This window comes from Penicillium malachiteum (assembly GCF_028827825.1).
Source record: "Penicillium malachiteum strain IBT 17515 chromosome Unknown utg000005l:1.0-9002435.0:326005.0-9005861.0, whole genome shotgun sequence".
NCBI classification, from domain to species: domain Eukaryota; kingdom Fungi; phylum Ascomycota; class Eurotiomycetes; order Eurotiales; family Aspergillaceae; genus Penicillium; species Penicillium malachiteum.
Window position 1 is genome coordinate 8353278 of NW_026643099.1, and position 25982 is coordinate 8379259.

General features: G+C 47.4%; 12 protein-coding genes across 12 annotated transcripts; 7 read left to right on the top strand and 5 right to left on the bottom strand.

Moving 5' to 3' along the window:
- Positions 1 to 1141: 1141 nt before the first annotated feature.
- N7483_013111 (phosphatase PAP2 family protein) lies at positions 1142 to 2257 on the bottom strand (the record flags this gene model as incomplete). Its single annotated transcript, XM_057096538.1, has 3 exons — positions 1142 to 1849; positions 1944 to 2170; positions 2224 to 2257. The coding sequence occupies 3 exons, from the start codon at positions 2255 to 2257 to the stop codon at positions 1142 to 1144; spliced, it is 969 nt and encodes a 322-aa protein (XP_056942509.1).
- Positions 2258 to 3979: 1722 nt separating this feature from the next.
- On the top strand, positions 3980 to 4351 carry N7483_013112 (uncharacterized protein; the record flags this gene model as incomplete). The annotated part of the gene is made up of 1 exon (XM_057096539.1): positions 3980 to 4351. One exon carries the CDS (start codon positions 3980 to 3982, stop codon positions 4349 to 4351), a length of 372 nt encoding a protein of 123 aa, XP_056942510.1.
- A 784-nt stretch (positions 4352 to 5135) lies between these two features.
- Positions 5136 to 6578, top strand: N7483_013113 (N(6)-L-threonylcarbamoyladenine synthase family protein; the record flags this gene model as incomplete). The annotated part of the gene is made up of 2 exons (XM_057096540.1): positions 5136 to 5248; positions 5312 to 6578. 2 exons carry the CDS (start codon positions 5136 to 5138, stop codon positions 6576 to 6578), a joined length of 1380 nt encoding a protein of 459 aa, XP_056942511.1.
- Positions 6579 to 6946: 368 nt separating this feature from the next.
- Positions 6947 to 7591, bottom strand: N7483_013114 (uncharacterized protein; the record flags this gene model as incomplete). Its single annotated transcript, XM_057096541.1, has 5 exons — positions 6947 to 7038; positions 7107 to 7184; positions 7246 to 7254; positions 7320 to 7504; positions 7569 to 7591. The coding sequence occupies 5 exons, from the start codon at positions 7589 to 7591 to the stop codon at positions 6947 to 6949; spliced, it is 387 nt and encodes a 128-aa protein (XP_056942512.1).
- Positions 7592 to 8255: 664 nt separating this feature from the next.
- On the top strand, positions 8256 to 11313 carry N7483_013115 (putative PHD finger domain protein; the record flags this gene model as incomplete). The annotated part of the gene is made up of 2 exons (XM_057096542.1): positions 8256 to 10390; positions 10446 to 11313. The coding sequence occupies 2 exons, from the start codon at positions 8256 to 8258 to the stop codon at positions 11311 to 11313; spliced, it is 3003 nt and encodes a 1000-aa protein (XP_056942513.1).
- A 529-nt stretch (positions 11314 to 11842) lies between these two features.
- On the top strand, positions 11843 to 13158 carry N7483_013116 (RNA recognition motif domain-containing protein; the record flags this gene model as incomplete). The annotated part of the gene is made up of 4 exons (XM_057096543.1): positions 11843 to 11879; positions 11940 to 12057; positions 12119 to 12474; positions 12536 to 13158. The coding sequence occupies 4 exons, from the start codon at positions 11843 to 11845 to the stop codon at positions 13156 to 13158; spliced, it is 1134 nt and encodes a 377-aa protein (XP_056942514.1).
- Positions 13159 to 14673: 1515 nt separating this feature from the next.
- Positions 14674 to 14965, bottom strand: N7483_013117 (DPY30/SDC1 family protein; the record flags this gene model as incomplete). The annotated part of the gene is made up of 2 exons (XM_057096544.1): positions 14674 to 14758; positions 14817 to 14965. 2 exons carry the CDS (start codon positions 14963 to 14965, stop codon positions 14674 to 14676), a joined length of 234 nt encoding a protein of 77 aa, XP_056942515.1.
- A 705-nt stretch (positions 14966 to 15670) lies between these two features.
- Positions 15671 to 18149, top strand: N7483_013118 (fanconi-associated nuclease 1; the record flags this gene model as incomplete). Its single annotated transcript, XM_057096545.1, has 3 exons — positions 15671 to 16125; positions 16188 to 17571; positions 17640 to 18149. 3 exons carry the CDS (start codon positions 15671 to 15673, stop codon positions 18147 to 18149), a joined length of 2349 nt encoding a protein of 782 aa, XP_056942516.1.
- Positions 18150 to 18359: 210 nt separating this feature from the next.
- On the bottom strand, positions 18360 to 19275 carry N7483_013119 (40S ribosomal uS15 domain-containing protein; the record flags this gene model as incomplete). Its single annotated transcript, XM_057096546.1, has 4 exons — positions 18360 to 18641; positions 18699 to 18745; positions 18964 to 18996; positions 19074 to 19275. The coding sequence occupies 4 exons, from the start codon at positions 19273 to 19275 to the stop codon at positions 18360 to 18362; spliced, it is 564 nt and encodes a 187-aa protein (XP_056942517.1).
- Positions 19276 to 20023: 748 nt separating this feature from the next.
- N7483_013120 (8-oxoguanine glycosylase OGG1) lies at positions 20024 to 21453 on the bottom strand (the record flags this gene model as incomplete). Its single annotated transcript, XM_057096547.1, has 3 exons — positions 20024 to 20457; positions 20519 to 21318; positions 21368 to 21453. The coding sequence occupies 3 exons, from the start codon at positions 21451 to 21453 to the stop codon at positions 20024 to 20026; spliced, it is 1320 nt and encodes a 439-aa protein (XP_056942518.1).
- A 202-nt stretch (positions 21454 to 21655) lies between these two features.
- N7483_013121 (splicing factor u2af large subunit) lies at positions 21656 to 23581 on the top strand (the record flags this gene model as incomplete). Its single annotated transcript, XM_057096548.1, has 4 exons — positions 21656 to 21683; positions 21732 to 21757; positions 21815 to 23014; positions 23081 to 23581. The coding sequence occupies 4 exons, from the start codon at positions 21656 to 21658 to the stop codon at positions 23579 to 23581; spliced, it is 1755 nt and encodes a 584-aa protein (XP_056942519.1).
- Positions 23582 to 24236: 655 nt separating this feature from the next.
- On the top strand, positions 24237 to 24555 carry N7483_013122 (uncharacterized protein; the record flags this gene model as incomplete). Its single annotated transcript, XM_057096549.1, has 2 exons — positions 24237 to 24436; positions 24471 to 24555. 2 exons carry the CDS (start codon positions 24237 to 24239, stop codon positions 24553 to 24555), a joined length of 285 nt encoding a protein of 94 aa, XP_056942520.1.
- Between the last annotated feature and the right edge of the window lie 1427 nt (positions 24556 to 25982).

The following is a 25982-nucleotide window of genomic DNA, read 5'->3' on the forward strand; positions in this document are numbered from 1 at the left end:
TAATAAGATTGGCCACATCCTTGGTTAGAACAATTTTTTCATTCACCGCTCACAGTATATAGTACATAGTAAGTAGTACATAATGTAAATTAATATAAGGGAAGTATTCCGATCCCACGCTATTCCCCTATTTACCCGGCTGATCGATCATCGGCATTGGGACCGACGCCATTTTATCATTTTGATTTAACATGGGCGTTTTATGTACTTCCTTCTTTGCATTTTGTGTATACATACGGAGTGGATTTTTTTTTTTTCTCTTTCGTGATCGATTTGCCACTCCGAGCCACGGTACCCAGCAGGGGCGACCCAATGATCTACGAGAATGCGGAAGATGGAATATGTCAAAAGAGAAAAGAAAAATTCAAAACAAAAGTGATCATGTGGACAAATCGGGGTGAAACCGGGGAGATTTTCGGTGTGCACATCCAGAGTGAACATTTGAACCGGGTGTCTCCGTGTTCGGGGGCTCCAGATGTCATAGTGCGGAGTCCTTTAAGGAAGAAAAGGAAGAAAAGGGAGAAAAAGGCGCAAAAAGTTGGAGACTTTGGAGAAGATAAATCCTTATTGGTTCTAGTCTGATTTCCCCCCATACCCCCCATTCTCGGCTTAACTCCGGCTCTCCGCATAATAACTTGGTCAACTGGTGATGAAAATATCATAAATTCGATATTCCTAGTTCAAATGTTATAGACATGATAATTCTCGAACAAAAACTTCTGGAAAGGTCAATTGGAAATATTGGAATAACTCTATATATTGACATAGTCAACTAGTAGACGCTTAAACCTGCCTATTATGGTACTCAGTATTCACGGTCCCGGTGCTCGGATAATTAGCCTCGGATGATTGTCATGCATACATAGATGAACATGATTGACTATTATTCCAAGATCTTAAATATCCGGAAGTGTTGGAATTAATACCCTTGGTTTCTGTGTGACTCATAAATAATCGATTAGAAACAACTTGAACTTGACATTTGATATATCGCAGGGCTGAGATCAGACCATACTGCCAGGTGTAGTATATACCATCAACAAGACATCACGTGCTGTCCAGTGCATAGAATCACTGTGGAGAATATACAACTTGAACTTCAAGTTGAACTTCAACCTTGGAAGTTAGTAGTGGACCACTGCTAATCTCTCGGCTTTTCCAATCGAAGCAATCGAAACAATCCCCGTTCCACAGGCAACAGAACCAGCATCACTCGATTGAAATAGAACGCCGCCGAAATAACCGCAACTCCGACCACCCCATCCAGAATGAAGTGGTTTGCCGTCGCAACAACGGTCAACCCCATCATAATAGGCCAGAGAACAGCAATCGCTCGAAGGAACACATGGGGGCTATACATCACCAAACAAAACGCAATAAGAATAGAGTTCCCAAAATGCAACGACGGCATAGCAGCAATCGTCAACTGGAACTTATTCTGAGTCCATGCAGAACCTGAGTTCCCATTATGGAGGACATCGATGAACCCATACTCCTCTGGTAATAGACGAGGTGGCATACACCGCCATAATGATATGATGCTAAATGCGATAACATTCTCCAGCGCCAAGGTTCGTCGGATACCTTGGTATCGAGCTCGAGAGAGGAATGTATAGCAGTAAACTAGAAATGCGACTCCGAGAACTATGTGAGAGTAGTAGATTTTGGCTAGAATATTCATTAGCCAGGGGTACCGATCAAGGATGAATCGTTGGGTGGAGAGTTCGATATCGAGGAAGAGGTGGTGTTCCAACGAGAGAATTTGAAGTGCATGGTCTTGGGCGAGTTGGAAAATAGGTTTATTTCCTGCGATGACCCGTGCAGAGATAGCTCGACAGCCTTGATAGATCTAAAAAGTAAAAGGCTCAGTTTGGATTCGAATGAATTTGGGGGTCTTGGGCACTGGCATAGTCTTGGGGTGTAGTTCCGTTTGAGATACATACCCAATAAGTTAACAGCCAATACAGAATCTCCACCAGAAAGGGAAATCGGGCTAATATTCGTGAGTAGAGATATTGACTGTTCCTGACTGAGCGTGATTCGGCCGCATGGATTCCCGACTCCTGATCTTCCGGATGTTCCTCAAGCAGCGGTGTACGATGGTCTGCATCGAGTATCTGTGACTTTCTCCGGTTGACCCAAGTTCCGATGGTGAAAATGGCAACGATGGCTGTGAGGTGAGTTAAATTTCTCAACTTCCTAGTGGATAGTGTTATCACTGACCCCCAGGCTCCACGATATTCTTAAATGCGCCCATTGCAGCCCAATATGTGATGTAATCTATATACAGACCAAGACCAGGTACTCGACCTGGGGAAACCCTAGTAGATACGAAATCGGGTGTCTAAAAGACCGAGAAAGTCCAAAAGGAAGGGTGGTGATACCTCTTGAAGTGGCTCGGGATCAAAACTGGGGAGGGTCAAGATTGAAAGAGCCTCTTAGCCCCAGCTTGACTCGGGAGGGGCGGTTTCCGATCTTTGATTCAGGTTCAGGGCTCAACTCCGACTTCCGTACCTCGGACGCGTATCCGGATCTGCCCATTCGTGGAGACTTGATATCCCTGCAAAAATTACCCAACTAGGAAAGTATAGGTCTCTTGCGCTTGCGTACAGAGAGCTCATCTCCACCATGTACGCCTCTGGCGACTAAAAGGGGCCATTTTTACCCAGGCGGGAAGGGTCCAGGGCACTGTTTATTTTAAGCTATTGAGCTTGAATATTGCAAGCTTTTGGACGAGTTGGAAGAGGGGGGGAAATCCATAGATGATAATTTCCAACCCGGCTGGTTTGCTGTTCATGTGGTATCCAGGTGGCACTGATGGGAGCTCTAATTCAGATCTCCCAGATGCCCCTGATCTTCACATGTGCATCATGAACTGACCCCAATCGGCAGCGGATAGATACAGATATCTCTGGTAAAGAGTGAAATTTGTCTGGGCGCTTGATTATAGTGATTACTACTCGTACTTGCGTAGGTACATGAATACGAGGATGATCGCCATGATTAAAAATAACCTTGGATTTAACACCTCTTGGAATTAAGTGGAGTCTATCCACTCGAGTTCCCCAATACTCAAATTCAGGAACCTCAACAAGGCTAATAATAGTACCTACTACTCGGTAGGAAATCCTTATTGCCTTAATTCTAATAAGAAAGGATTAATCCGTACGGAGTACTGCCAGTGGTAGTGCAGTGTGATGTGGGGAGGCAATTTTCGGATTGCAAGGATCTTGGGCGGCAACAACAAAAATAGAAGAAACAGCAGAAATAGCAGAGATAGCGGGGAGAAGAAGAAGCAGAACAACTCGATCATCCAGTTAGAGATCTTCCGAGATCAAGAGGATTGAAAAGAGGGGTAATTGTACTTTTATGATTGATACCATGTTGTCTCCTGCATCCAAGCGAGAGAATGATTGGATCTAAGCTTTGAACGGGTGCGTGGGCTGCAGTAAATGCCAGGATATCACAGCCTATCACACAGAATACTACCACAAAATACCTATTGGACCCAAATTAGGAGATCTGGTTGGTGGGGTGATCAAGATAGATTTTACTAAAGTTGGAACTAATGTGTGATGGGGAAAGTGATGGGTGCGTGGAGTTGCATGGTGTGGGCGCTTACAGCAGGATTCGTTATTGGCCCCGACCTATATCGAGCAATAACCCGCCCCCCCATTCCTGAGCTATACTTATATAGCCGCCCATCTCTTCTTGTGAAACTATTCAAGTTTCTATTTTCCATTTCTATTCCTTATTCTCATTCTATTTTCGTCGGCGCTTCGTTTTGGCTGGTTCCAAACGATCCCTTATCTTTTTAGTCTGATCTCTCTTCGACTCAACGTCAATTATCACTTCGCTCATACTCCATTACTCTACTACTCTTCTTCGCCCTTTGTTGATCAAAGCTCCTCTGCGAAAAAGAAAATCCATATACCCTATTCTACTCAGTACATCGTCAAGTGAAAATCGTCAAGTCACAATGTACGCTCGCGCTGCCCGTCCTCAGTTGGCCTTGAACACTGCCGTTGCGCAGAATACTCGCCCAACCCTCAAGCTCAAGTCACCCGTCGTGGCTCCACGAACACCAATCTCACCAGTCTCTGCACAAAGTCCAGCAGTTGTGAGATTCTCGACATTCCAGGTTCCCAATTATGCATACACCAACTCTTGTTCAACGAAGAGTATCCTCAAGAAGCACCAGTCAGGACGTCCGGAGACATCAGAAAAGCGCATTCAATTCCAATTCACACCCACAGTCTACTGTGTGACGCCTATTGAGAATCCAGATGAATACTACGGAACACATACCAAGATGTCTCGCGAAGAACGACGTTGGTCGGTTCGCCAGTGAGCTTTTCTTGGATCTCAATTCAATACGGTGGTCCTGTCCGAGTCAAGCGGAGATAGATCAAAGTCCAAGGAGTTCGACATGGTATTTTCGGAAACCTGCAGTGAAGATGAAGCAATGATGCTTTCCATGTTTGGCTTGCATCATCAGCTTTCTCTCTGAGCTGAAGATCGCACCAAAGAATCCCAACTTGGTCACTTGGTCATGGTGATAGATGGAAAGCTCCAAACTACCAGACGTCTTGCATTTGTCCGACGATGCATGATATCGCGATAGTTCATATACCGTCCGAGCTTGCCATGCACCGTCTTGAGTTTGATTCAGATTGGAGGTGTTGAGGTTGGGATATTCTGATGATTGATGACTACGATTTTAGCATACACATGTATATTCCCCTCCCCTGTATAGTCAGTCTTTACAGATGCGAACATATTTTGGCGATCAGACAATTTGATTTATTTGCATCAACATGCATGCCCTGGTGGCTGTATGAACCACTTGACAATTGCTCAGTTGGATTTCCGTCTGTGAAAGTAGATTCATACGTAGTTGCTATTATAGCATGTATTGTAAAACTGAAGAGGTCAACTGAGTCAAAAAGAGTCTTGAGTACCCGAATCGGAAAAGAGGTCTATCTCCTGTAGATTCCAGACTATTGTAAATTACTAAAGTGAACATCTCACCCTTGGAAAGGTTATATACTGGTGTTAGGGCAGGCTTTGAGGGCTCGCTGGTCCGTGCGGTTCCGGTCTTTTCTCGCGCGACACTCCAATGTTCCAGCTCTTCAATGTTCTTCTCAACAGCTTCAGTTGCGACTTTGCGCAAGTCGGTCACTGGATTATCGCGCAGGATATCCAGACAACGGAGGGATTTACTAACCCTCGCAATTGAGACATCATGGTGAGTGATCGAGATAGCTCCAGGAGTGCAAAGTAGTTTCCATACTGATACTCTTTGCAATAGTGACGACACATCAGTAGCGATCGTCGAAAAGACCAGTGAATCACCTCTTGTGAATAAAGCCAAAATCCACTTCCTCGAGAACATAACCTGCGACTCGCGAGCACACCGCGGCATCCACCCTGTCCTCGCCCTCGAATCCCATCAAGAGAACCTTGCGAACCTCGTCGATAAAGCTCTCGGATACCTACCAGCCCCCAAAAATGGAGAAAAAACAATCAGTCTCAGAGATGGATCGAGTCGCCGGCGACCGGATCTCATCTCAGCTACTAGAGGACCTGGGATGCGTTCGAATCTTTTCGTCGGACTCGATACTGGGAAGGCTCTCTCGGTTGCATGGCAAATACCTGTGGTAGGAGTTCACCATATGCAAGCGCATCTATTGACTCCTCGACTGGTCTCTTGCATGGAATCAGGAAACAATGAATCCACGACATCGGGGGCCATAACACCCGAGTTCCCGTTTCTGTCTATTCTTGTTTCGGGTGGACACTCAATTCTGGTACACTCGCAGTCTCTCACAGATCACAAGATCTTGGCTTCTAGCGAGGATGTCGCAATTGGTGATACTTTGGATAAGGCCGCCCGTGATATCGTACCTGCTTCTCTGCTGCAAGAGGCTAAGAGTACAATGTATGGCAAGACTTTGGAACAATTTGTCTTCCCGAATGGCCCTACGGATTTCGCCGACTATCGTCCGCCACTTAATCGCGGAGAGGAGGTTATCAAGAAACAGAGCCCGTGGGGTTGGAGCCTTACTACGCCGTTTGCTAATACTAGGGCACTGCGGCTTAGTTTCTCATCAGTGGCGAGTACGGTTAACAAGATTGTCTCCGCTCGAGAGGACCAACTATCTCACGAGGAGCGCGTCGATCTTGGACGAGAGGCGATGCGTATTTCTTTCGAGCATCTTGCGTCACGGACTATCATTGCACTCGAGAGTCTTCGGTTGAGACACCGTGATGAAGAAGAGATCAAGACACTAGTTGTTAGTGGCGGTGTCGCGGCCAACAGATTCTTAATGGCTGTGCTTCGATCATTCCTGGATGTTCGAGGATTTGACCATATCAAGATTGTTGCACCGCCTCCGAGTCTATGCACGGATAATGCAGCCATGATTGGATGGGCGGGCATTGAGATGTTTGAGGCCGGATGGCGATCTGATTTAAGCTGTCGTGCTCTTCGGAAATGGACACTTGATCCTGAAGCCGAAGATGGAGGAATCCTAGGTCCGAATGGATGGATTCGAGACGCCGAGTCAGCTCAATGAGTGTATATTAGCGATAGCAACAGTCCCTTTGGACGCCCCCATATTGTAAATTAGATATATTTATAGAGACAAATCTTGGTCCTGTCGGAGATCTTAAACCCATTTTATGCTTTTATGAAGTACATACAACTGTCTCATGCTAGACCAATAGTACCTCAGATAATCAAACGCCGATGCAATGTTACAGCACAGTAGGTGCGAACCTCCTTTCCTGTCCATCCGAATCCTTCCACCACATCCCAGAAACCGCCGCAGTAGGGTATCGATGATGCGCCGCTCTAATCCGTGAAACATAAGCAAACCTAAGGTCCCTGTGCTATGTAGGGACCGAAAAAGAATAATGAAACGGTAGATCCAGATATCGTGGATCAGCCTCCGACAACAGGGCCGCCTTTCTGCAGGGCCGCGACTTGCTTGCGGAGCTCGACGAAGAAATCCTTGCCGTTTGCCATCGTGTTGGCTGGAATGGTCAGTGACCAGTCCGTATAGTTGGATAATAATATTGTATCATGAGGGTAGTCTGCATACATTTCGCGCCCCAAGGACCGCCCGATCGTTGGCTGCTCGCATCTTTTCCAGTTGGTTTGTAGAAGATTGGCTTTGTTTCTGCGAGAATGAACCAGTTAGACATAATTGAAGTGGTGGTTCGATAAGGAGAGAGACGTACCATTAGGTCCTGTGATAACAATTGGGACGTGCTGGTCAGTTTAGTCGGGTACAGAGATACAGAGTCCGGCCTACCTCTCTTCAGGATGCTCTTAGCTTCAGCAGTGTTGAAGCCTCGGACAGAAACATGTTGTTCCTGAGATGAGCTAGTGTTCCCCCAAGTATTGTTTCCACCTTGCGCGCCCCCTTGTCCACCAGTGCGATCGCGGTTTGCATTGCCAGAGTGACGTTGCGACGACTGGCGACCGGGCCCACGCCACCTAGAGGATCAGCGAATTATTAGCAAGACTGGCCATCATCATAAGATAAAAAGAAGGTAGATACTTGTTTTCACCAGATCCACTCATATCTCAAAACGAAATGAGTTCCTTTTTGAAAGTTATTGAACTCGCTGTTCCAGGAGTCAGTATGCGGGGAAGCTTGTGTACTTGGACCGGAGCTGTGGCCAGAGTTGGAATAGACACCTAAGGCAGATATCCCCCCGTCTCCGCCTTGAACGATAACAAAGCAACTTCCTGAGATGCACTAATAGTATTTCCTTCAAACTTAGGCTCACTTTAATTATTTCAGCGCTGTTACTCTCTTTTTCTTAGTTGCTTGGTTTGCTTGTATCGAGTGTTGCCTTAATTTACACCACGTTGTTGTATTGCTACCCTCCCCTGAGTACCGACTTATCGATTGTCAATCCATCCCAAAGCCAACGCCGATCAACAAAAACGGGGAGGTTATCAAAGCTTCATGGAATGATATGGCACTTATGCCTAGAAAATCCATTTCAAGCAGACCATCCCGTTCTACTCCCAAGTCAACCACCAAACCAACCCGAAGTAGCCTTCACTCCCCTGAAGGTCCTCCTTTAAAGAAGCGCAAGTATGTGCCTGGCGGCCGGGGGGAGGTGGACGATTCATCGAAGTTGAACTAGCCGAAGAGATTACACCTCCTACCCCAGATAAGAAAACCACTTCACCCAACAAACCACCCACCAGCGCACGAGGTCGCCCTCCACTCAAAATGAACCATAATATTCATGCCCCTCCTCCTCCACCTCCTGTACCTACAACGCCGCCATCCGTGACGCGTCCCCGTCGTGATAAGAGCCAAAACCGCGGTCGCTTCACATCATCAACAGCCGCCGCGCTGGCGTTACAACAAGGCGATGGATACAAACCACGTGAAGAAAGAGGCTGGGAAGAGTTCCATCCTGACCTAGACATTGATGGCAAGATAGCAGTCTTCACTGCCGAGGAGGTGGACACAGTAGACCCGGCTGCTCACGCCTTGACTCTCGAGGCACTGGCTGGTGCCACTATCTCAGATGGCTCAGGTAGCCCAATGATCTTGTCGCCGGACATGGCATCCCCCATACCTTTCAAGCGCAGACCTGGACGTCCGCCACGTCGCCCAGAGGCGATTCTTAATGCTCTACTTGCTCAAAAACAGGGTCCCAAGATCATCCCTCCACCAGGTCCAAACCCTCGCGAAAAGTTAACCCTACCTAAACCCTCGTTCCGACTCCAAGATCCATTCACATTTTACGAGAAGAAAGGCGTTGGTCAACAGAACTATGTCGACCGCACTATGGCCAGTGTTGGATACCAAGAAAGTGATCTGTTTCTCCGCCACGATCGTCGCTTTATTCGAATGACCGAAGGCGCTCAAGAAGATGATATGGATGTCATTCAGCCTGCCACGGCAGAGGGTGATGTCAATGCGATGAGTGGACGCGTCGAGTACGACATGGACGAGCAAGATGAGAAATGGCTGGACGACTACAACGCTAAGCGTAGGGAGGACCAACTGGAACCTATTAAGCCTGCTATCTTTGAGATTACCATGACAAAGATCGAGAAGGAATGGCATGCGCTAGAGAAACGGATTCCAAAACCAAATCCCAAGCCTCCGCAAACACAGCGCCCGCGATCCAGCTCGGCTGCGGCTGTGAACGGAGAGACTGCTGGACCCGGGGAAGAACAGGACAGCAAGTGTGCTATCTGTGATGATGGTGATTGCGAAAACTCCAATGCGATCGTCTTCTGCGATGGCTGTGATCTTGCTGTCCATCAGGAGTGCTATGGTGTTCCCTTCATTCCTGAAGGCCAATGGCTTTGTCGGAAATGCCAGTTACTTGGACGAGGAACTACCAATTGTATTTTCTGTCCAAATACCGAGGGTGCGTTCAAGCAAACCACTTCCTCTAAATGGGCTCATCTCTTGTGCTCTATTTGGATCCCTGAGGTTTCAATCGGCAATCCATCCTTAATGGAACCCGTCACAGATGTTGAAAAAGTACCGCGCAGCCGATGGAAACTGCTTTGCTACATTTGCAAGCAGAAGATGGGATCCTCGATCCAATGTAGCAATAAGAGCTGTTTCGTTGCATTCCATGTGTCTTGTGCGCGTCGCGCTCAGCTTTATCTGAAGATGAAGATTGGCCATGGGCTCATGGATTCTCATCTTCTCAAGGCATTTTGCGATAAACACGTTCCACAAGACTGGCGACTGGAGCATGGGACCGATGCTGCGACTGCAGATGCAATAGAGTACTATCGCAATACCATGCAAGGTAAACGATGGGGCGATAGCCAAGCCGCGGCGTTATCCATGGGACCTGCGCATATTGATGAAGAGGAAGAGCGTCTCCACACTCCCCGCATCACTCTCACTGTCGGCGGTAACAAACGCAAGCGCGCGCCTCCAAGAACGATCTGGAAGCTACCTTCTGGTGCTCCTGTCATTCCACAAGTGCTTCTAACTTCAATCGTGGCTTGTCTTGCTCGGTTTACTGTTCGTGGTCGAAAGCAGTATGCGGAAGATGCTTGCAAATACTGGACACTGAAGCGTGAGGCTCGTCGTGGAGCTGCTCTACTCAAGCGACTCCAACTCCAGCTCGAGACCTTCTCATCTATGGAAATGACTCGGCGAGACTACATGGCCATGGGTGCGACGGGTCATAAGCGTATCCATCGTCGTATGGAATTCGGCGAGCGACTCTACAAAGACCTCGATCGTCTGAGAATGCTGTGTGATGAAGTTAAGAAGCGTGAGAGAGAGAAGCTTAAGGATGCTGAGATGCTTCGAAGCATTGTCGATATTGTCTACTTCCCAGTATTCCCTTTGTTGTGGCCAATCTTTGAGAAAGCTCAAGTGTAAGTTTTACCTTCATTCCTGTTGGGTGGAAATTGGAAACTAATATTCCTACAGTCTAGATGGAAAAGGAACTTTCGCGGCTGGTCTCTTATCCATTCGCAAACGCTTGCAGGAACGATTTTATCCCTCTGTATCATCTTTCTCTGCTGATCTTGCCAGTCTCTTTACTTCGGAGATCGGAGTGGGCCCCGCTGGGGATACTGCCGAGCTGCAAGCACAGATCAGCGGCCGTGCTCCCGAACTTAGTCTGGAACAACGTGAGAAACGAAAGCTTGCCAAGCGGATTATAAAATCTATCCAACCTGCTTTGGAGGATGCGATCCGCAAGGAGAGCGAGTTGAACCGCAAACCATTTGAAAAGGAGCTGAAAGAATTGGATGCCATTTTCGATCAAAGTGTAATGTCTCGCCGAGACTCGGTGGACGAAGGTGATAATGAGCTCGAGCTTGATCAAGTTAATGGTCACCCCGACGCCATGGAGGGTGTGGAACCAACTGTGACTACTGCAGAGACCACCGATGTTGAGAATCAGGGCACAGAAGTAGCTGAGACTACCGAAGAGATCATTACCAATGGCGCTCCTGCTGCCGAGCCGGTCTCAACTCCAGAGATCAAGCCCAATATCAACATTGCCTACCACCGCCACCCAACCCCGATCTTGAGTGAAGAGGACCAGCAACTTCCTTTGGCACAAGGTGGTATTCAGTGGTACATGCAACCTTTTGACCCTATTGGAACCACTGTCCATGAAGAGCGCTGGACTGGCCGTGATGTTATGCGTGGTATGAGTGAAGAGCTGAGTGAGCTGGACGAGGATGAACTCCAAGACCTGGTAGACGATGAGCTTGACCCTACTACAAAGGTTGCACCGGATACAGAGAAGCCTCAGAAGGTCCGGCGTACTCGTCGTTTACGGGGCTAGAGATTCTTTTTTTTTCATTTTATGATTTCCCATAAGCAACGGGCGCAGGCAGGAGTTGGTGTGTTTGTTCCTTTCAATCGCTGGAATAGTAGTTAATAGCTATGTAATTCATACTTTTTTTGACCACAATAAATCATCAAAATTGATCTAGAATTTTAATTCCTATATTATCTATTTTCTGCAACAAAGCGAGCTCCTGCATTGTACATATGACCAGTCACGCGCAAACTGGATGTCCAGCTGCCTTATGTAGTATTCGCGATCTGCCTGATGGCACCTTGTCCTTTCTTTCTTTTCTTTCAATCTCTATTTATTTGAGATCTTTACATAGTTTTCCTCACTTTCTTTTTTTTTCTATTTACAAAATTTCCATTCATTTGGTAGTGGACGTAGAAGTTGATTCTTGACAAAGCTGCACTCGGGGTTGTTGTTCCCTTCCGGAGTCCTAGCGCCCGCTCTTATCAGCTCACATTTCTCATCTCTTTCTTCCCTTCCTCCTTCCATCAACCGTTTCCTGTCCTTCATCATCATGGCTGACTACGATAACGACAACGGCCGTTACGCCGGTACGATATTTACGATCTCAGTACTCTACGATTTGATAATTAACCCCCCCTTTTATCTAGACGAGCCCCGGTACGACCGTGACCGTAGCGCCTCACCTCGCGATGAGCCTCGCAGCGACCGCGACCGCGCCCGCAGCCGCTCCCCCAACGGACGTCCTGATGAGCGTGAGCGTGAGCGGTATGTTGTTTATCTTATTGTTTAGGAATAAAATAAGTACAATTACTGACAATTTTTCCAGTCCCCTCCCCAAGCGCAACCCTCTGGTGCAGGAGGAGATGGAGGAGGAAGGAGCTCAGAACACCGGCTCCAACCTCTTCGTCACTGGCATTCACCCCCGTCTCACCGAATCCGATATCTCGCGTCTCTTCGAGAAGTACGGTGATGTCGATAACTGCTCTATCATGCTTGACCCCCACACCAAGGAGTCTCGTGGCTTCGGCTTTGTCAACATGAGCACTGGCGAGCAGGCTGATGCCGCCAAGGAAGGTCTCCAGGGTGAAGTCATCGAGGGCCGTACCTTGAGCATTGAGAAGGCTCGCCGTAGCCGTCCCCGTACTCCCACCCCTGGCAAATACTTCGGTCCTCCCAAGCGTGGTATGTTTTTATATCCCTCTATCGTCTCTATTTCCCCAGACTAATTTTTTTCCCTGCTTAGATGGTGCCGGTGGTCCTGGTGGCCCTGGTGGTGGTGGTGGCCGTGGCCCCCCTCGCCGTGGTGATCGCTACGATGACCGCCGTGGTCCTGGTGGTGGTGGTAACTGGCGTCGCCGTGATGACGACTACTATCGCTATGGCCGTTACGATTCCTACAACGAGCGCCGTGACTATGGCCGCGAATACGGCCGCGGTGGTGGCAGTGGAGGTGGTGGTGGTGGTGGTGGCAGTGGCAGCAGCGAATACCGTTCTCGCGACTATGGTGACCGTGACTACCGCCGTGGTTCCCGCGACGACTATGGATACCGTGGAGGTGGCGGTGCTGGTGGCCCCGACCGTTACAACGACCGTTACGGACGCGATGATCGCCGTGAAGACCGCCGTGGAGGTGGTGGTGGCAGTGGCAGTGGTGGTGCCGATGAGCCTCGCGCTGGTGGTGGTGGTGGTAGTGGTGGTGCTGCTGGCAACGGCGGTGCCTACTACGACCGTGATGCCAACCCTCCTAGCTACGATGCTGCTCCTCCTCGTGAGCCTCGTGAGCCCCGTGAGCCCTACTCTGGTGGTGCTAGTGGAGGTCGCTCTTACGAGGGCCGTGGCGGTGAGGAGCGCTATGGCAGTAGGTAATGTAACCCTTTTTCAGGAGATATTGACAAATCCCTCGTATCTCCCCCTTTATGGTTGAACGTTCCACTGCTCCCAGTTTCCTGATTTTCTTACCTCCTTCCTCACCCTTCCCCATTTGCTTTTTTTCTTCTGTTATCCCATCTCTTTTTACTCTTTCTCAAATTGTTTTAATGCGGGATTTTGACCGACGGGCTACGGGCGTCGTCTTCTTTGTCTTTTATGCTTCTTTCTTTTTTATTGCTGGTTTCCTCTTTCACGTCACGTTTCACAAACGGTAATTCGAAGCCACATCGGCCTACTGCGACCGACTCGGCAACCCATTCTCGAATCATCAATGTCGTCATGTCGTCATCTCTGGGTCGCTCGATGATGTGCCTCTCTTATTATCTGTTCGCAACGCAACTTCGGGGAAACAAAAGAAAAAAACAATAGCGGCAAGGAAGAAAAACAATTATCGCTGTAATTCGGTTCTATTGAGATTCAGCACTCTCGATCAACTTATTCGCCTTATGCACACCAAACTTTCCAGTAACGGCCCGGTTGTATTCGACCAATTTTACCTAATGTCGCCCTCTATCTCTTTCTTTCACCTTCTACAACTCTCCCAACCTTTCTATGCGCCCCCAGTTCCGTCAAGGCCGTTTTTCTCTCTCGTCTTCGCGCTTGTAGTGTTCGCCAAGCTTCAGGAAAGTACTGCAAGGCGAAATAATGTCTGATAATGTCCTGGATCTCTGGGGAGAATGCATGATTGCTAGAAGTTCCCCAAAAAGGTAAGAGGTTTTCCACGAATTTCTCCTGTGGCCCATATGGAAATTCGGTACTTGCATATGCAGGGGGATGGTTGCCCAGGTTGTGTCCCACGATTCTCTTTGTTTCATTTGACCCTGAGTTGTCCGATTCATGTGTTCTCCCTTGTCGCCTGCTAGGACTAGCTGAGGCTAGGTTCAAACTACAGTGTTCTGCTTACTTTCCCCCCTAGGAACGGTAAACAGTGATTTTCGATATCAAGCTAGCGATTCATAAAAGCATCTTATTCACCACCTCATTTTCCGCATCAGTACCAATTCAGCCTGAATACCTTGGTCATTGAGTAAATCATGATGTCTCCAGGGTTGTTAGCCGATTATATGCTAACTCAGCAACTCCAATCATTCAAATTTTGGAGTACATTCATTCAATAGAGCCGATAAAGTAATATTTGGACTTGAGTTTGAGTCCTTACTAACCTTAGACTCATGTCAGATCGCACTTAGATACCTAGATAGTACATTATCTTTATGCTCATTCATTCTCATTTCAGGGTATCACGAAGCCCATGTGTAACTACAAATGTGATAGAAATCCCCAGTAAATCTGCACAGCCACAGAATGGGGGAAAAACCAGGCTAAGACACATTGTCTGATCCTTAGATCATTGACTCATCGAGTCATTGCTTAGAGTCAAGTCTCGAGTCTCGAATCAACCTCAAGAATAAAACGCCAGAAACCAAATCAAAATCTTCAAGTCGTCAACATCTACTCGCTGTTCTTTCCATCACCTTCCAATTCGTTACTCTTCTGAATCAAAAATTCACCAAGCACACGTAACGGGTTAGCCGGCCTAGACAGGGACATAATCAGTACACAATCTCTAGGACAACAGCGACAAATACACTCACTGATCCTTAGCAATCGACTTCATCCCTTCCAACAGATGTGGCACAATCTTATCATTCAGATATACGCGAGCTGGAGCACCACCAGGTCGAACCTGCGTCGCGGCAGAGAGATCAGGGATGGGTGTACTTGTGCCGTTAGGTTCGCCCATTGTGTGTGGAGTTGAATTGGAGGTATGGTTCGGATTCGGAGTATGATTGTGATTCAGGTTCAGGTTCGGCGCAACTGGTCCTTTAGCTGCGGCTCCGTCGAGTGGGACTGAGACAACGGGTAGATTCGATGGATCTACTTGGATCCCTGTGGGAAGAGACTGCGTAGATATAAGAAATTGATCTTCAAGAATGCGTGAAGTGTAGAATCGAGGGTGGATTGAGCGAAGGTTAAAAGGTTGGGGTTTGGGTCTCCGTCTCCGGATCAAGGTTGCGCAGAGCGGAGCTGTGGAGCTTCCAGAAGCTCCCGCCGACGCGAAGAGGATCTTGAATTGTGTATATGTGACCTAGTTTAGGGTTGACATTTCTGGTGGGTTTTTTCTTACCGGGATCTCCATGATGAAGTTGGTGGGATAATGATATGGAATATTGAATCTTGCAAAGAGTTTCCCCTCATTGTGTTGACTTAGTTCATTCAAGTGAGATTTAGTTCGATCATTTAGATTGCAAACAATGCAAACATAGATTTAGTTCAGTGCAAACAGCACAAACATCATATTCCAGATTGGGTAATATTGCACACGTGATCTCGTGTTCCTCGCGACAAGGTTTCTGCAGAACACGCGAGGATCGAGAACTCTATACATACACTGACTTGACTGAAGTGATCACCTTGGAAAAGGGAATCTCCATGGCTTGTCTACAGCATGTCTTTGCTGAATTACTGGGATACTCAGCGTCCCGTTAAACGCAGAAGAACCACTGATACAGTGACCGACCTCGATAGCAATGCTAGCGATAAGCGGCCCTCGAGTCCGAGTCCATCTACAGGCATGGTGGAAATCTCCGTGGAAGATGAACCAGAGAAACCGCCGATAAGCAGTCAAACTGAACTGGAAACATCATTGCCAGCTATTCAGACGGATGACGAAGCTATTCGAGAATATGAGACGTCTCGTCTTGCGACGAATGAGGATACAGAACCTGGGCTTCATGTAAGGTTACGGGATGGAATCTGGAAAAAGGGCAAAAGCTCTATCTATGTTGATGCGTTTAATTTAGCACTGGAGACTGTGCTGGAGGAGGAGTCTCATTTGTTTAGTGCGGCTGAAATGGAGGTTTTCACACAGTGGAAGGAACTGTCTTATGAGTCGCAGTATCTGTAGGTATTCTCTTCAATGCCATATGCCCTCGGTGTAACCAGGCTAATAGCAATTTAATTAGATATGTACGACTCTTCTTGCGGAAGACCTCAGCTTGGCATCGGGTCAATCGGCTGGGTTACTATTCAGACATATCAGATTTGTTTGCAGTAGCTGTTGATCTCCAGCGCGATAGAACACTACCCAAAGTGGAAGATGAAGATCTCGAAACATCAGATCTACGAGATAGTTTTCGATTTGCAGATGGAACGCAGGAGATGAAGACCTTGGAAGAGGTGTCCTCGCTACTATTACTTGACGAACTGAAAACCTTTGCAAAAGAAGTCAAAGCGCAGGGCAAAAATAAGAAAGAGTTGCTGGCAGCTCTATGTGAGACTAGTCAAACGCAGAGCGGTCTCAAGTTTGAAAACAATACACAGACAAAATCTCCTCAGAACAGGGAGGGCCACATCTTACAGAAGATTTTGGATTACACAGGTGATTGTATTCGGCTCTCGCCAGGCCTGCGGACTCTTTTTGAGCGCGTACACTTGGTCTTCTACCGATCAACAGAGTGGACGGAGAAATCATTAACAACCATCATTCTTGCGAAAATCTCACGGAGAAACTTTCCCGAATATATTGTCTGTCGATCAAACGCCATTTTCCCATCTAGAACCGCACTCTTGGAATTTGAATCTGCCATCCGGACTCAATTTGACATTGACAACATCTTGGAATTCAATGGTCCTCCATCTACAGAATCCTTACAAAATATCATCGATCTGGCAAATAAATTTCACCCCAGGTGGCAAGGACTGGTTAAGGAAGAGCAGCAGAAAGAGGACTCCGTTTACGAAAGTGGAGAGGGTGCATATCTACGCCGATTCTCACCAGCATGGGTCTACACACGTATTATCCATAAGAGTTTACAACCTCTCAGTCGATTCAAGGAACATAAACGCGAACATGAAGTTATCACCGAGCTTCTCGCTCAACGTCTTTTCCATGCTGCGCGTCGTGGTGCTTGGTACCAGCGGAAAGCCTTACTAGAGGAACATTACATGTGGGCATTAACATCATCGGAGGGTCGAAACGAAGAGAACCAGCGCAAATTCTGGAAACGAGTTGCATTACGCACATGTGAAGAAGGTCTGGAAGATCAGCTTTGCCATTTGATATACCATTACGATCTGCAGAAACGCATCACGAAGCTTGAGAAGGCGCTTAAGGTTGTTAAGCGGGAGCAGCATGATTTTGGTCATGTTATGCTTAGCAAACCTGTTGAGAGAACTATTGAAGGTATTCGCATTGACCGAGATGAACCTGTTAAGAAGGGGAAAGCTACCATTTGGATTGATGAGCGGGAAGGTGGGGAGTGTAGAGTGGAAAGTATGTGTTTGAGTTGGTATCGTGATCATGGATGGAAGGGATATCATTCTGAAGGAGGGATTGTTCGTACTTTGGTGAGTGACTCAACAGCTAAGGCAAATGCCTATGGGTCTTTGGAAAGACACTGATTAATTAAAAATAGTTCGGATACCTCTTCTACGATATCCTTTTCACCTACGTTCCGAATGTCTTCCAAACACCCTTCCAGACCTGTCCACTTGATCTTCATACGGATGTTTTCTATCCTTCTCGAGCATCAGAGATAAATCATCGACTTGTCGAGATTACGAATGGTGATGCAGAGCGTATCATCAGGGAAATCCATACCCGCGAAGCAGCTGCGCAACCCTGTGCTATTGGAATTGACTGGTCGTTCGAATTGGAAGATCTTATTGAGATTGTTCAGTATTTCCGAGGCGAGGCACTGGCTACCATTTGCAAGGTCATGGCACAGGAATATCAACAGCGTGGTGGTGGAATTCCTGATCTTTTTCTTTGGAATCCTGAGACGAGAACGGTCATGTTTGCTGAGGTTAAGTCAGAGAATGATCGTCTCAGTGATACTCAGCGGTTATGGATTCATATACTTCTTGGTGCTGGGGTTCAGGTTGAATTATGCAATGCTGTTGCGAGAGAGGTGAGAACGGAATGATCTGTTCTCTGACAGAGATGTACAAGATATGACATGTATGCACTTGGTTGAATTTGTACATGAATGTATGACGGACCTGCCTTGTATTTATCACATCAAGATACGCAGATGAATTACGAATTAAGATCGCAGATTATCATCTACCATACTTCTCTACGATTGCCAATGGCAGAAGATTTCATGAAGGGTATAACTCGTAATAGTTCTTTTTTATCCGGCGTATCTAGCCCATGAAAAGAAATACTTGGACACAATCCATGGTATTCCTCCACGACCACGATCCTCCAAGACCACAAACCACAACACCATGAAGGCGCTTATGCGACAAGGGTGGAGGCAGTGGCGCTCTCGTAGCGCCAGGTGGGGGGGCAGGACACCGACGGTCTTGTAGTAGCGGGACAGACGGTGGATACGGGACTCGATCAGAATGAGGCGGAACTTGGAGTCCTTGTCCTTGCGGTTACGCTCAAGGTGCTTGCGGACAGCGACGGCCTAAAAGTCTGATTAGAAAAGAAATTCCAAATGAAAAATGGGGCGTATTTGACATACCTTCTTGATCAGGAAGTAAAGGTCCTCGGGGAGTTCGGGAGCGAGGCCTGTATTCCAAAAATCTCTCTGTCAGTCTTGTTCTTGACCAAGCAGAGGCTTAGCTGCTGGTGCATTTCTGCAACCAGAGTTTTTTTTACATATGGAGAATGAATGGATCCTTGCAGGTCTACCTCAAGAGTATTCTTCTTGAGGCAGTTTCCATGCAATTATACCAATTCACTTCATCCGATTGAACCGAGAAAGGGATTGGCGAAGGGAGTCCTACCGCTGGACTTCAAGATACGGAGGATCTTGTTACCTATTGACGAAGCAAAAAATTAGCGACCATTTCCCCAAAACTCCTTCTGTTTTAGCGAATTCGATTCCATTGCATACCGGTGACGATCTTGACCTGGGCAACACCGTGGCTGTCACGGAGGACAACACCGATCTGGGAAGGAGTAGCACCCTTCTTGGCGAGCTTGCAGATGTGGTCGACAACCTGGTCGGGGGTGGTCTTGACCCAAGCGGGGGCGGTGCGAGAGTAGGGGATGGCGGAAGAGGCAATGCCCTTGCCCTTGGAGTGAAGGCGACCCATTTTTGCTGAAGTGTCCGGCGAAGGGGAATCTGGTCGGAGGTTGTCGAGGTGGATGGAAAAAAGAACGTTCTTGATGGAGTGGAGATAATTGGGAGTAGAAACGGGGCGGCTGTGTGTGGGTCACGTGGTTCGCTTATTCTGCAGGAATTTTCTCTTTTTGAACTTCATTCCCGTCTTCACTATTTAATGAACTCGGTTGTCTTCATTTTTCCCTCTTTTATTTCCCAGCTGCACTGGATTTGATGTTTTCTGGACAGTCTGGATTATACTAGAGATTCTGTTTCGCTTTATTAATCGCCAAATTAATCGCCATGTTCTTTACTCACACTTTATAAGGTCAGTTTATCCTCGATTCCTTCTCCTTAAACACCCACCCCTTTTCATGATGAAAACACACTTTTTTACTTTATTTCTGGTACCTCTTATGTCAGACGGCGTGTCTTCACGGATGCGTCTTCGATGATCTAACTGGACTTCTGATCATATCAAATACGCTTTGAATATTTATCAAACATTGGAGAAGCTGTCATACTGACTGTTTCTAGATTTTACAGATTTTTATAGCAGCCGACAAAATTAGTCTAGATCAATGACATCTATATTATCATCATCTATAATCCTGTTCCCTTCTTTATCACCATGATTACATGTGTGTTCTAGTATACAAAATATCTCAACCGAGTCATCAATGTTGTTCTTGACTGGAGCAAATGTAAACCTTGCCAAAAGTTGATGCTGCGAGTGACCTTCATCGCCGGGTTCTCTTGGACATCCTCCGGGTCTCTGTAGTCTGCGACTCGTGCTTTACTTCCTCCGGCGTTGGCGTTGCCTTGCGTTTCCTCCCACGAGGCTGTTCAATTAGAGACATATCTTCATGCTCTTCCACCTTCACCTTAACATCCTCCTCCTGCTTAAGGGCTGTGAGAGTCACAGCAGTCGTTACTTCTGTCTTGATCTCGACTGTTGAATCGTCCTCTTTCACAGTCACATCAACCTTCTTCGTCGCCGCAAGCCGGTCTGCGAATGACCGTAAGTCTGCCGTAAAGAGCACACTATGTGCCCAGCCTGCTTCCTGCCCCCAAAGTTTGCGAAAATGGTTTCCCACAGCGTCGTACGTTGCCTTTGTCAATGACTTGTGCGAGCCTTTCCCAAAGCGATAATCTCGCTGCGCGATTTGCCATACTATGAGAGTTATTAGATGATGACTACTCATGTAGTATGTAAGAAGTCAAAAGTAACTTACCGTGTGTATCAACGGGCACGGATTCACCCCATCCTAGACCAAATAAGGATACACAGTCCGCCACTTTGGGTCCAACACCCTGAAGTTCAAGTAACTTCTCATGGGCCTCTCGGTAGCCCAGTCTTCCTTCAGGTCTCATCTCATCGCCTGGTGTAGCCTCCATACCAAATGCAGGTGTCTCGGGGTTACATAGACTATTCAACCATCCCTTATCTCTTTCCTCGGACACCATAATAGCGGTCCGATAGATGTACTTGGCTCGATACCCGAAACCCAAGCCGCGCAGATTGCTTTCGACGTCCTCGCCAGCGAGGGCCTCGGGCGTTGGAAAATCGTGATAGGCGCGGCCGTCAACTGTAGCCACAAATGGTCCATAATGGAGACAAAGCTTCTCTACCATTTGAGAAATCCGCGCAATGTTATTGTTGCTACTGCAAATGAACGAGACCAAGGCTTCCCATGCATCCTGGCGCAATATCCGAATGCCGGCAAATTGGACAGCCTTTTTCTTGAAGTTGGGATCTTGCGCAGACCATTGTGTATAGAGCTCACTCAGATTTGGGGTCAAATTGAGGTAATGTTTTATAATGCGCAGTGTTTGGTCATTCGTACTGTCGCCGCTGCTGTCCAAATCTGATTGCGCGCGCGAAGGGATTTCCGAGGTTGGTGGAGTGGGAAGTGATGGAGCAGTTTGAGTTTGATATGTCCGATAGTATAGATTGTTGGAATCCTGCTTCAAAGAAAGCAATCGCCCATAGAGTGTACATCGCCATTCTTCCTTTTCAGGGAGTTGATGCCATCTAGATGGAGGTTAGCACCATTAAACTCAAATTGTCGCATAGGACACACCTGAAAGATTGGCCGCAACGAAGTGTCGTATTGATACATAGTTCTGATAAGCTAACCGGCAGCTTACGCCACTCCGTAAAAGTCATCCTAATATCAAATAAGCATGGACTTTGATTGCAGTTTGATTTGAATGTTCGAGTCCTGAAGGCGATAAAACGATAAGCCTTGTTCTGCCACATTTGCCCTGGAAAGAAGGCGGTCGAGATATCACCGCCCCGTGCAGGAGCTTCCAGTTTTCCCCTTCGCTGAAGCCAGCAAAGAGAGCTTCTTCCTATCTTCAAGCTCAACATGAACGGTGATACGTATTCTGCCAGAGGTACGCTCAGTCTTATTCTAGCTATTTGAATTACACTAACAATCCTAGATTCTGGCCGTCCTCGCGATTACTATGTAAGTGGCCATTGTACAAAGAGGTGTAATTGCGACTAATCATTTCAGCGCGACGAGCGGCGTGAGCGAGACCGAGGCGACCGACCAGACCGAGGTGATCGACCAGAACGTGGAGATAGACCTGATAGAGGAGAACGAAGACGATCGCGATCTCCTCACTTCGGTCCTAGAGGCTCGCGACGTGAGCCTGAGGCCAATTCATACTCATCTAGCCGTGACTACCGTGCCCGTGAACGCGAGGATCGCTACTCCAACCGCCGAGAGGACCGGGATTGGGATCGCGGTGACCGCGGAGAGAATCGTGGCGAAACCCGTGGGGAGAATCGTGGAGAGAACCGCGGAGGAGATCGTGGAGGCGATCGTGGTGATCGCGGCGGTCGCCGCCGAGACTTTGATGACAGACCCCGACGTGACCTGTTTGACGAGCGACCTCGCCGCGGTGGCGGTGATCGCGAAGGTGGTCGCCCAGAGCGGGAGCGTGGAGATCGGGGAGACCGTGGAGGTGACAGACGAGAGCGCAAGAGATCCGCATCTCCTCCTCGAAAGAAGGAGCCTACCCCAGACCTGACAGATATTCCATCCATCCTCGAACGGAAACGCCGTCTCACTCAATGGGATATCAAGCCCCCTGGCTACGAAAATGTCACTGCAGAGCAAGCTAAACTCTCTGGCATGTTCCCTCTTCCCGGAGCGCCACGTCAACAACCAATGGATCCCACACGTCTGCAGGCGTTCATGAACCAGCCTGCAGGTGGTGTGGTTGAGAATACTGCTCTCAAGCCGTCGAACTCTCGTCAATCCAAGCGTCTTTTCCTCTACAATATTCCCTCCGGCGTTAATGGAGATGCCGTCATGTCTTTCTTTAACTTGCAATTGAACGGCCTGAACGTCGTCCAGAGCGTTGACCCCTGTGTCTCGGCCCAATTGTCCGAGGACTCACAATTTGCCCTTCTGGAGTTCAAGACCCCCGATGATGCAACCGTTGCTCTCGCCTTGGATGGTATCACTATGGCCGAGAGTGGTGATAAGGGACTGGAGGTCCGCCGGCCCAAGGACTATATTGTTCCCAATGGAAGTGCAGACCAGGAATACCAGGAAGGTGTCCTTCTCAACGAAGTGCCAGATTCACCAAATAAGATCTGCGTCTCCAATATCCCGGCTTATATCCCGGAAGAGCCTGTTACAATGTTGCTCAAGTCCTTCGGCGAGCTCAAGTCATTTATTCTAGTTAAAGATGCGTCTACTGAAGAATCGCGGGTGAGTACTGTGTGCTGAACTATTTTCTATATGCAAATCGATTACTAACATTATTCTTTTGTCCAGGGTATCGCATTCTGCGAGTACGCGGACCCAGCTGCCACCCCCATTGCTGTGGAAGGACTCAATGGTATGGAGCTCGGTGACCGTCACCTGAAGGTCACCCGTGCTAGTATCGGTACCACTCAGGCAGCTGGTCTGGACATGGGCGTCAATGCTATGTCCATGTTTGCCAAGACAACTTCTCAGGATATGGAGACCGGTCGTGTGCTACAGCTCCTGAACATGGTTACGGTTGATGAACTTCTTGACAATGAAGACTACGAAGAAATCCTCGAAGATGTCACTGAGGAGTGCGGCAAATTCGGCAAGGTCCTGAGCCTTAAGATTCCTCGTCCTGGCGGTGCGGGCCGCCAAACATCAGGCGTGGGTAAGATTTTCGTCAAGTTTGACACAGAACAGTCCGCCACCAATGCACTGAAGGCCCTTGCAGGCCGTAAATTCTCGGACCGAACTGTTGTTGTTTCATACTTTGGCGAGGAAAATTTCGATGTGGATGCCTGGTGATTTAGGAAATGGGTTATGTTTGAGTGCTGATTTCCTTTTTCTTTTTCTTACTCTCGTTGCTTCCTGTGGAAGGAGTCCAAATGTACCATAGCAGCTAGGCCCATATCGACTTTGTTATGACTTATTCGGAATCTTGGAGAGCATCTTGTGTTGCCTTGAGTAATGACTATTGCGTAGTCAAGCCCATTGCTCGGCTCCAGCTGTGTATTAGACTGGTCATTGTGTATTCAAACCCATTTCATGGTCAGCTCCAGTTGTATGTGACGGATTCACAATTGTCAATGGGTATATGGTGAAGACTTTGAAGTACATCTCGAGGGCTAGCCATCCTTGGCCCAATTAGGCTTAGCCCACAAGCTCCATAAACAGATCCCCACTTCACCACACACGAATCGCCAGGGCCTCGGCCAGCCCTGGAGGTCACTCGAGCATGGTAAGGCACATCAAACTTGAAAGATTAAAACTTTATATATCACGTGGAAAGTTCAAATGTTTAGTTCAAGTCGAGGTATAAATTCCAGGATGCCCTATCTCTCGACTCCAAAACCAATACACCCCTCTCCGAGACTGGCTTCAAGCGCTTCTACCGCACATCAACCCAAATTGTGCTAGCATCATCTACACTCACTGCCACTGGCAGGATGTACTTAACTTGATGAATCAACTTCGGGCCCACCGTACCAGAAGTGTGATCGACTACCAAGTTGATATATCCCTGGCCATCGAAATCCTCAATCAGCTTGAACTTGCTATCGATGCTCTCTTCATCAAGGGCATATACACTCACTACCAGAATGCTCTTGATTACACAAACGAACTTCTGTATTGCCTTGACAGAAGTGTGGTAGATGAGGGGTATGTTAATGATATGATTTGGCATATCCTCTAGCTCCACGCCCTATATCACTACAACGCCTGGTGACAACAGCGCGGTTCCGAACATCGTCATATGCCAGCCAAACCTCGTCAAGTAGCTCATTACCACCACGCATCCCCTGAGATGACCTGGGTCAGGTCTACCCCTCGTTCTGGTGGACTTACGCGACCAAGCCCGAACTGGCTTACGATAGGTGCGTTATGGACGTCAAGATTCGAAATATGATAGCCACACAAAACTACGTGCCCAGGTGTCTTTAGTGGATCGATTCGAGGTAGTGTATACGATTGTCATACAGCACATCACGGATCGTGACTCTCCACCGAACCTAAGAAAGGCTGTAATAGTTCAGTACTTTAGGCTGTTCAGTTTCCCAGTCAAGTAGACAAACATTCCAAAATGTTTAAAGGCTCTGAGTCTATAGGTCTGTTATTGAACCTGAATCACTGTGTTTGCTGTCTGATAACTTACAAATATAAATTCAAAAAAGGGCTCTCCGATCTTTCTTTCTCTAACTCCTCACTGCCTCTGATCACTGTCTCCCTCAAAAGTTCAATTACCCCCAAGGTACTAATCACAATGTCCTACTAGGTATAGGCCCTGGGTATAGTAAGCACAGTACACATCTAAACTCCCTATATCAGGCAAGTTCGGTTTAAGTCTAACTATAAACTTGAATCTCAGGATACCCTCAGTATCTCTCGAACTCGAAACCATTTTACTCATCTCCGGGACTGACTCCAGGCGATTTTGCCACACATCGACCCAGATGGTGGTGACTTGATAACATAGATACACACTCACTACCAGAATGCTCTCGATTATACAAACGAACTTCTGGATTGCCTTAACAGAAGTGTGGTGGATGAGGGGTATGTCAATGATATGATTTGGCATATCAACAAAGAGCTTGAACTTGTTGCGCCCACTGTGTCTTTCTTCATTACGATACACCACCCTTGCTAGCTGAGCCTTTTTTGCTTTCACTTTTTTCAGCTTGCGTTTACTTCCTCTTCTCCGACTTGGCCCTCAGCGCTTCGTGCGATATCTGATGTGGCAGTTTTGAGCACTGGGTGCTTTCACTTTACTTTTACCTGATTTACTTTTTTTCTTCCTTTCTCTTTCTTTCTTCTTTTGTCTTTTCCCAGACTGGATAAGCAGTAGAGAGGGCCTGGGAACATCGAGTAAACATCTTGTAGGCAGTAACTTAAAGTCAGAAAGTCCTTGCGTATGAAGGTAGATCTAAAGTCTGAGATAGTAATTAGTATTTTGACACCCTTCATTCACATGCAGGTGTGCACGCTGTGTAAACTTCAACTTCGGAGGTTATTATGTGTGTGATTAAACTTGAAGTACCTACTAGTTAAGGCTCTCACTCTTCAAAGGGTCTACTATCAATGGTCAACTGGTATATCCATGAATATTACCAACATTTGAACATTTGAAAAAATTATAATATTCAGTTACATAATGCTCTCTTGATCCTGACATCTGGAGCAGGCTTATGTGAATAATAATAAAGAG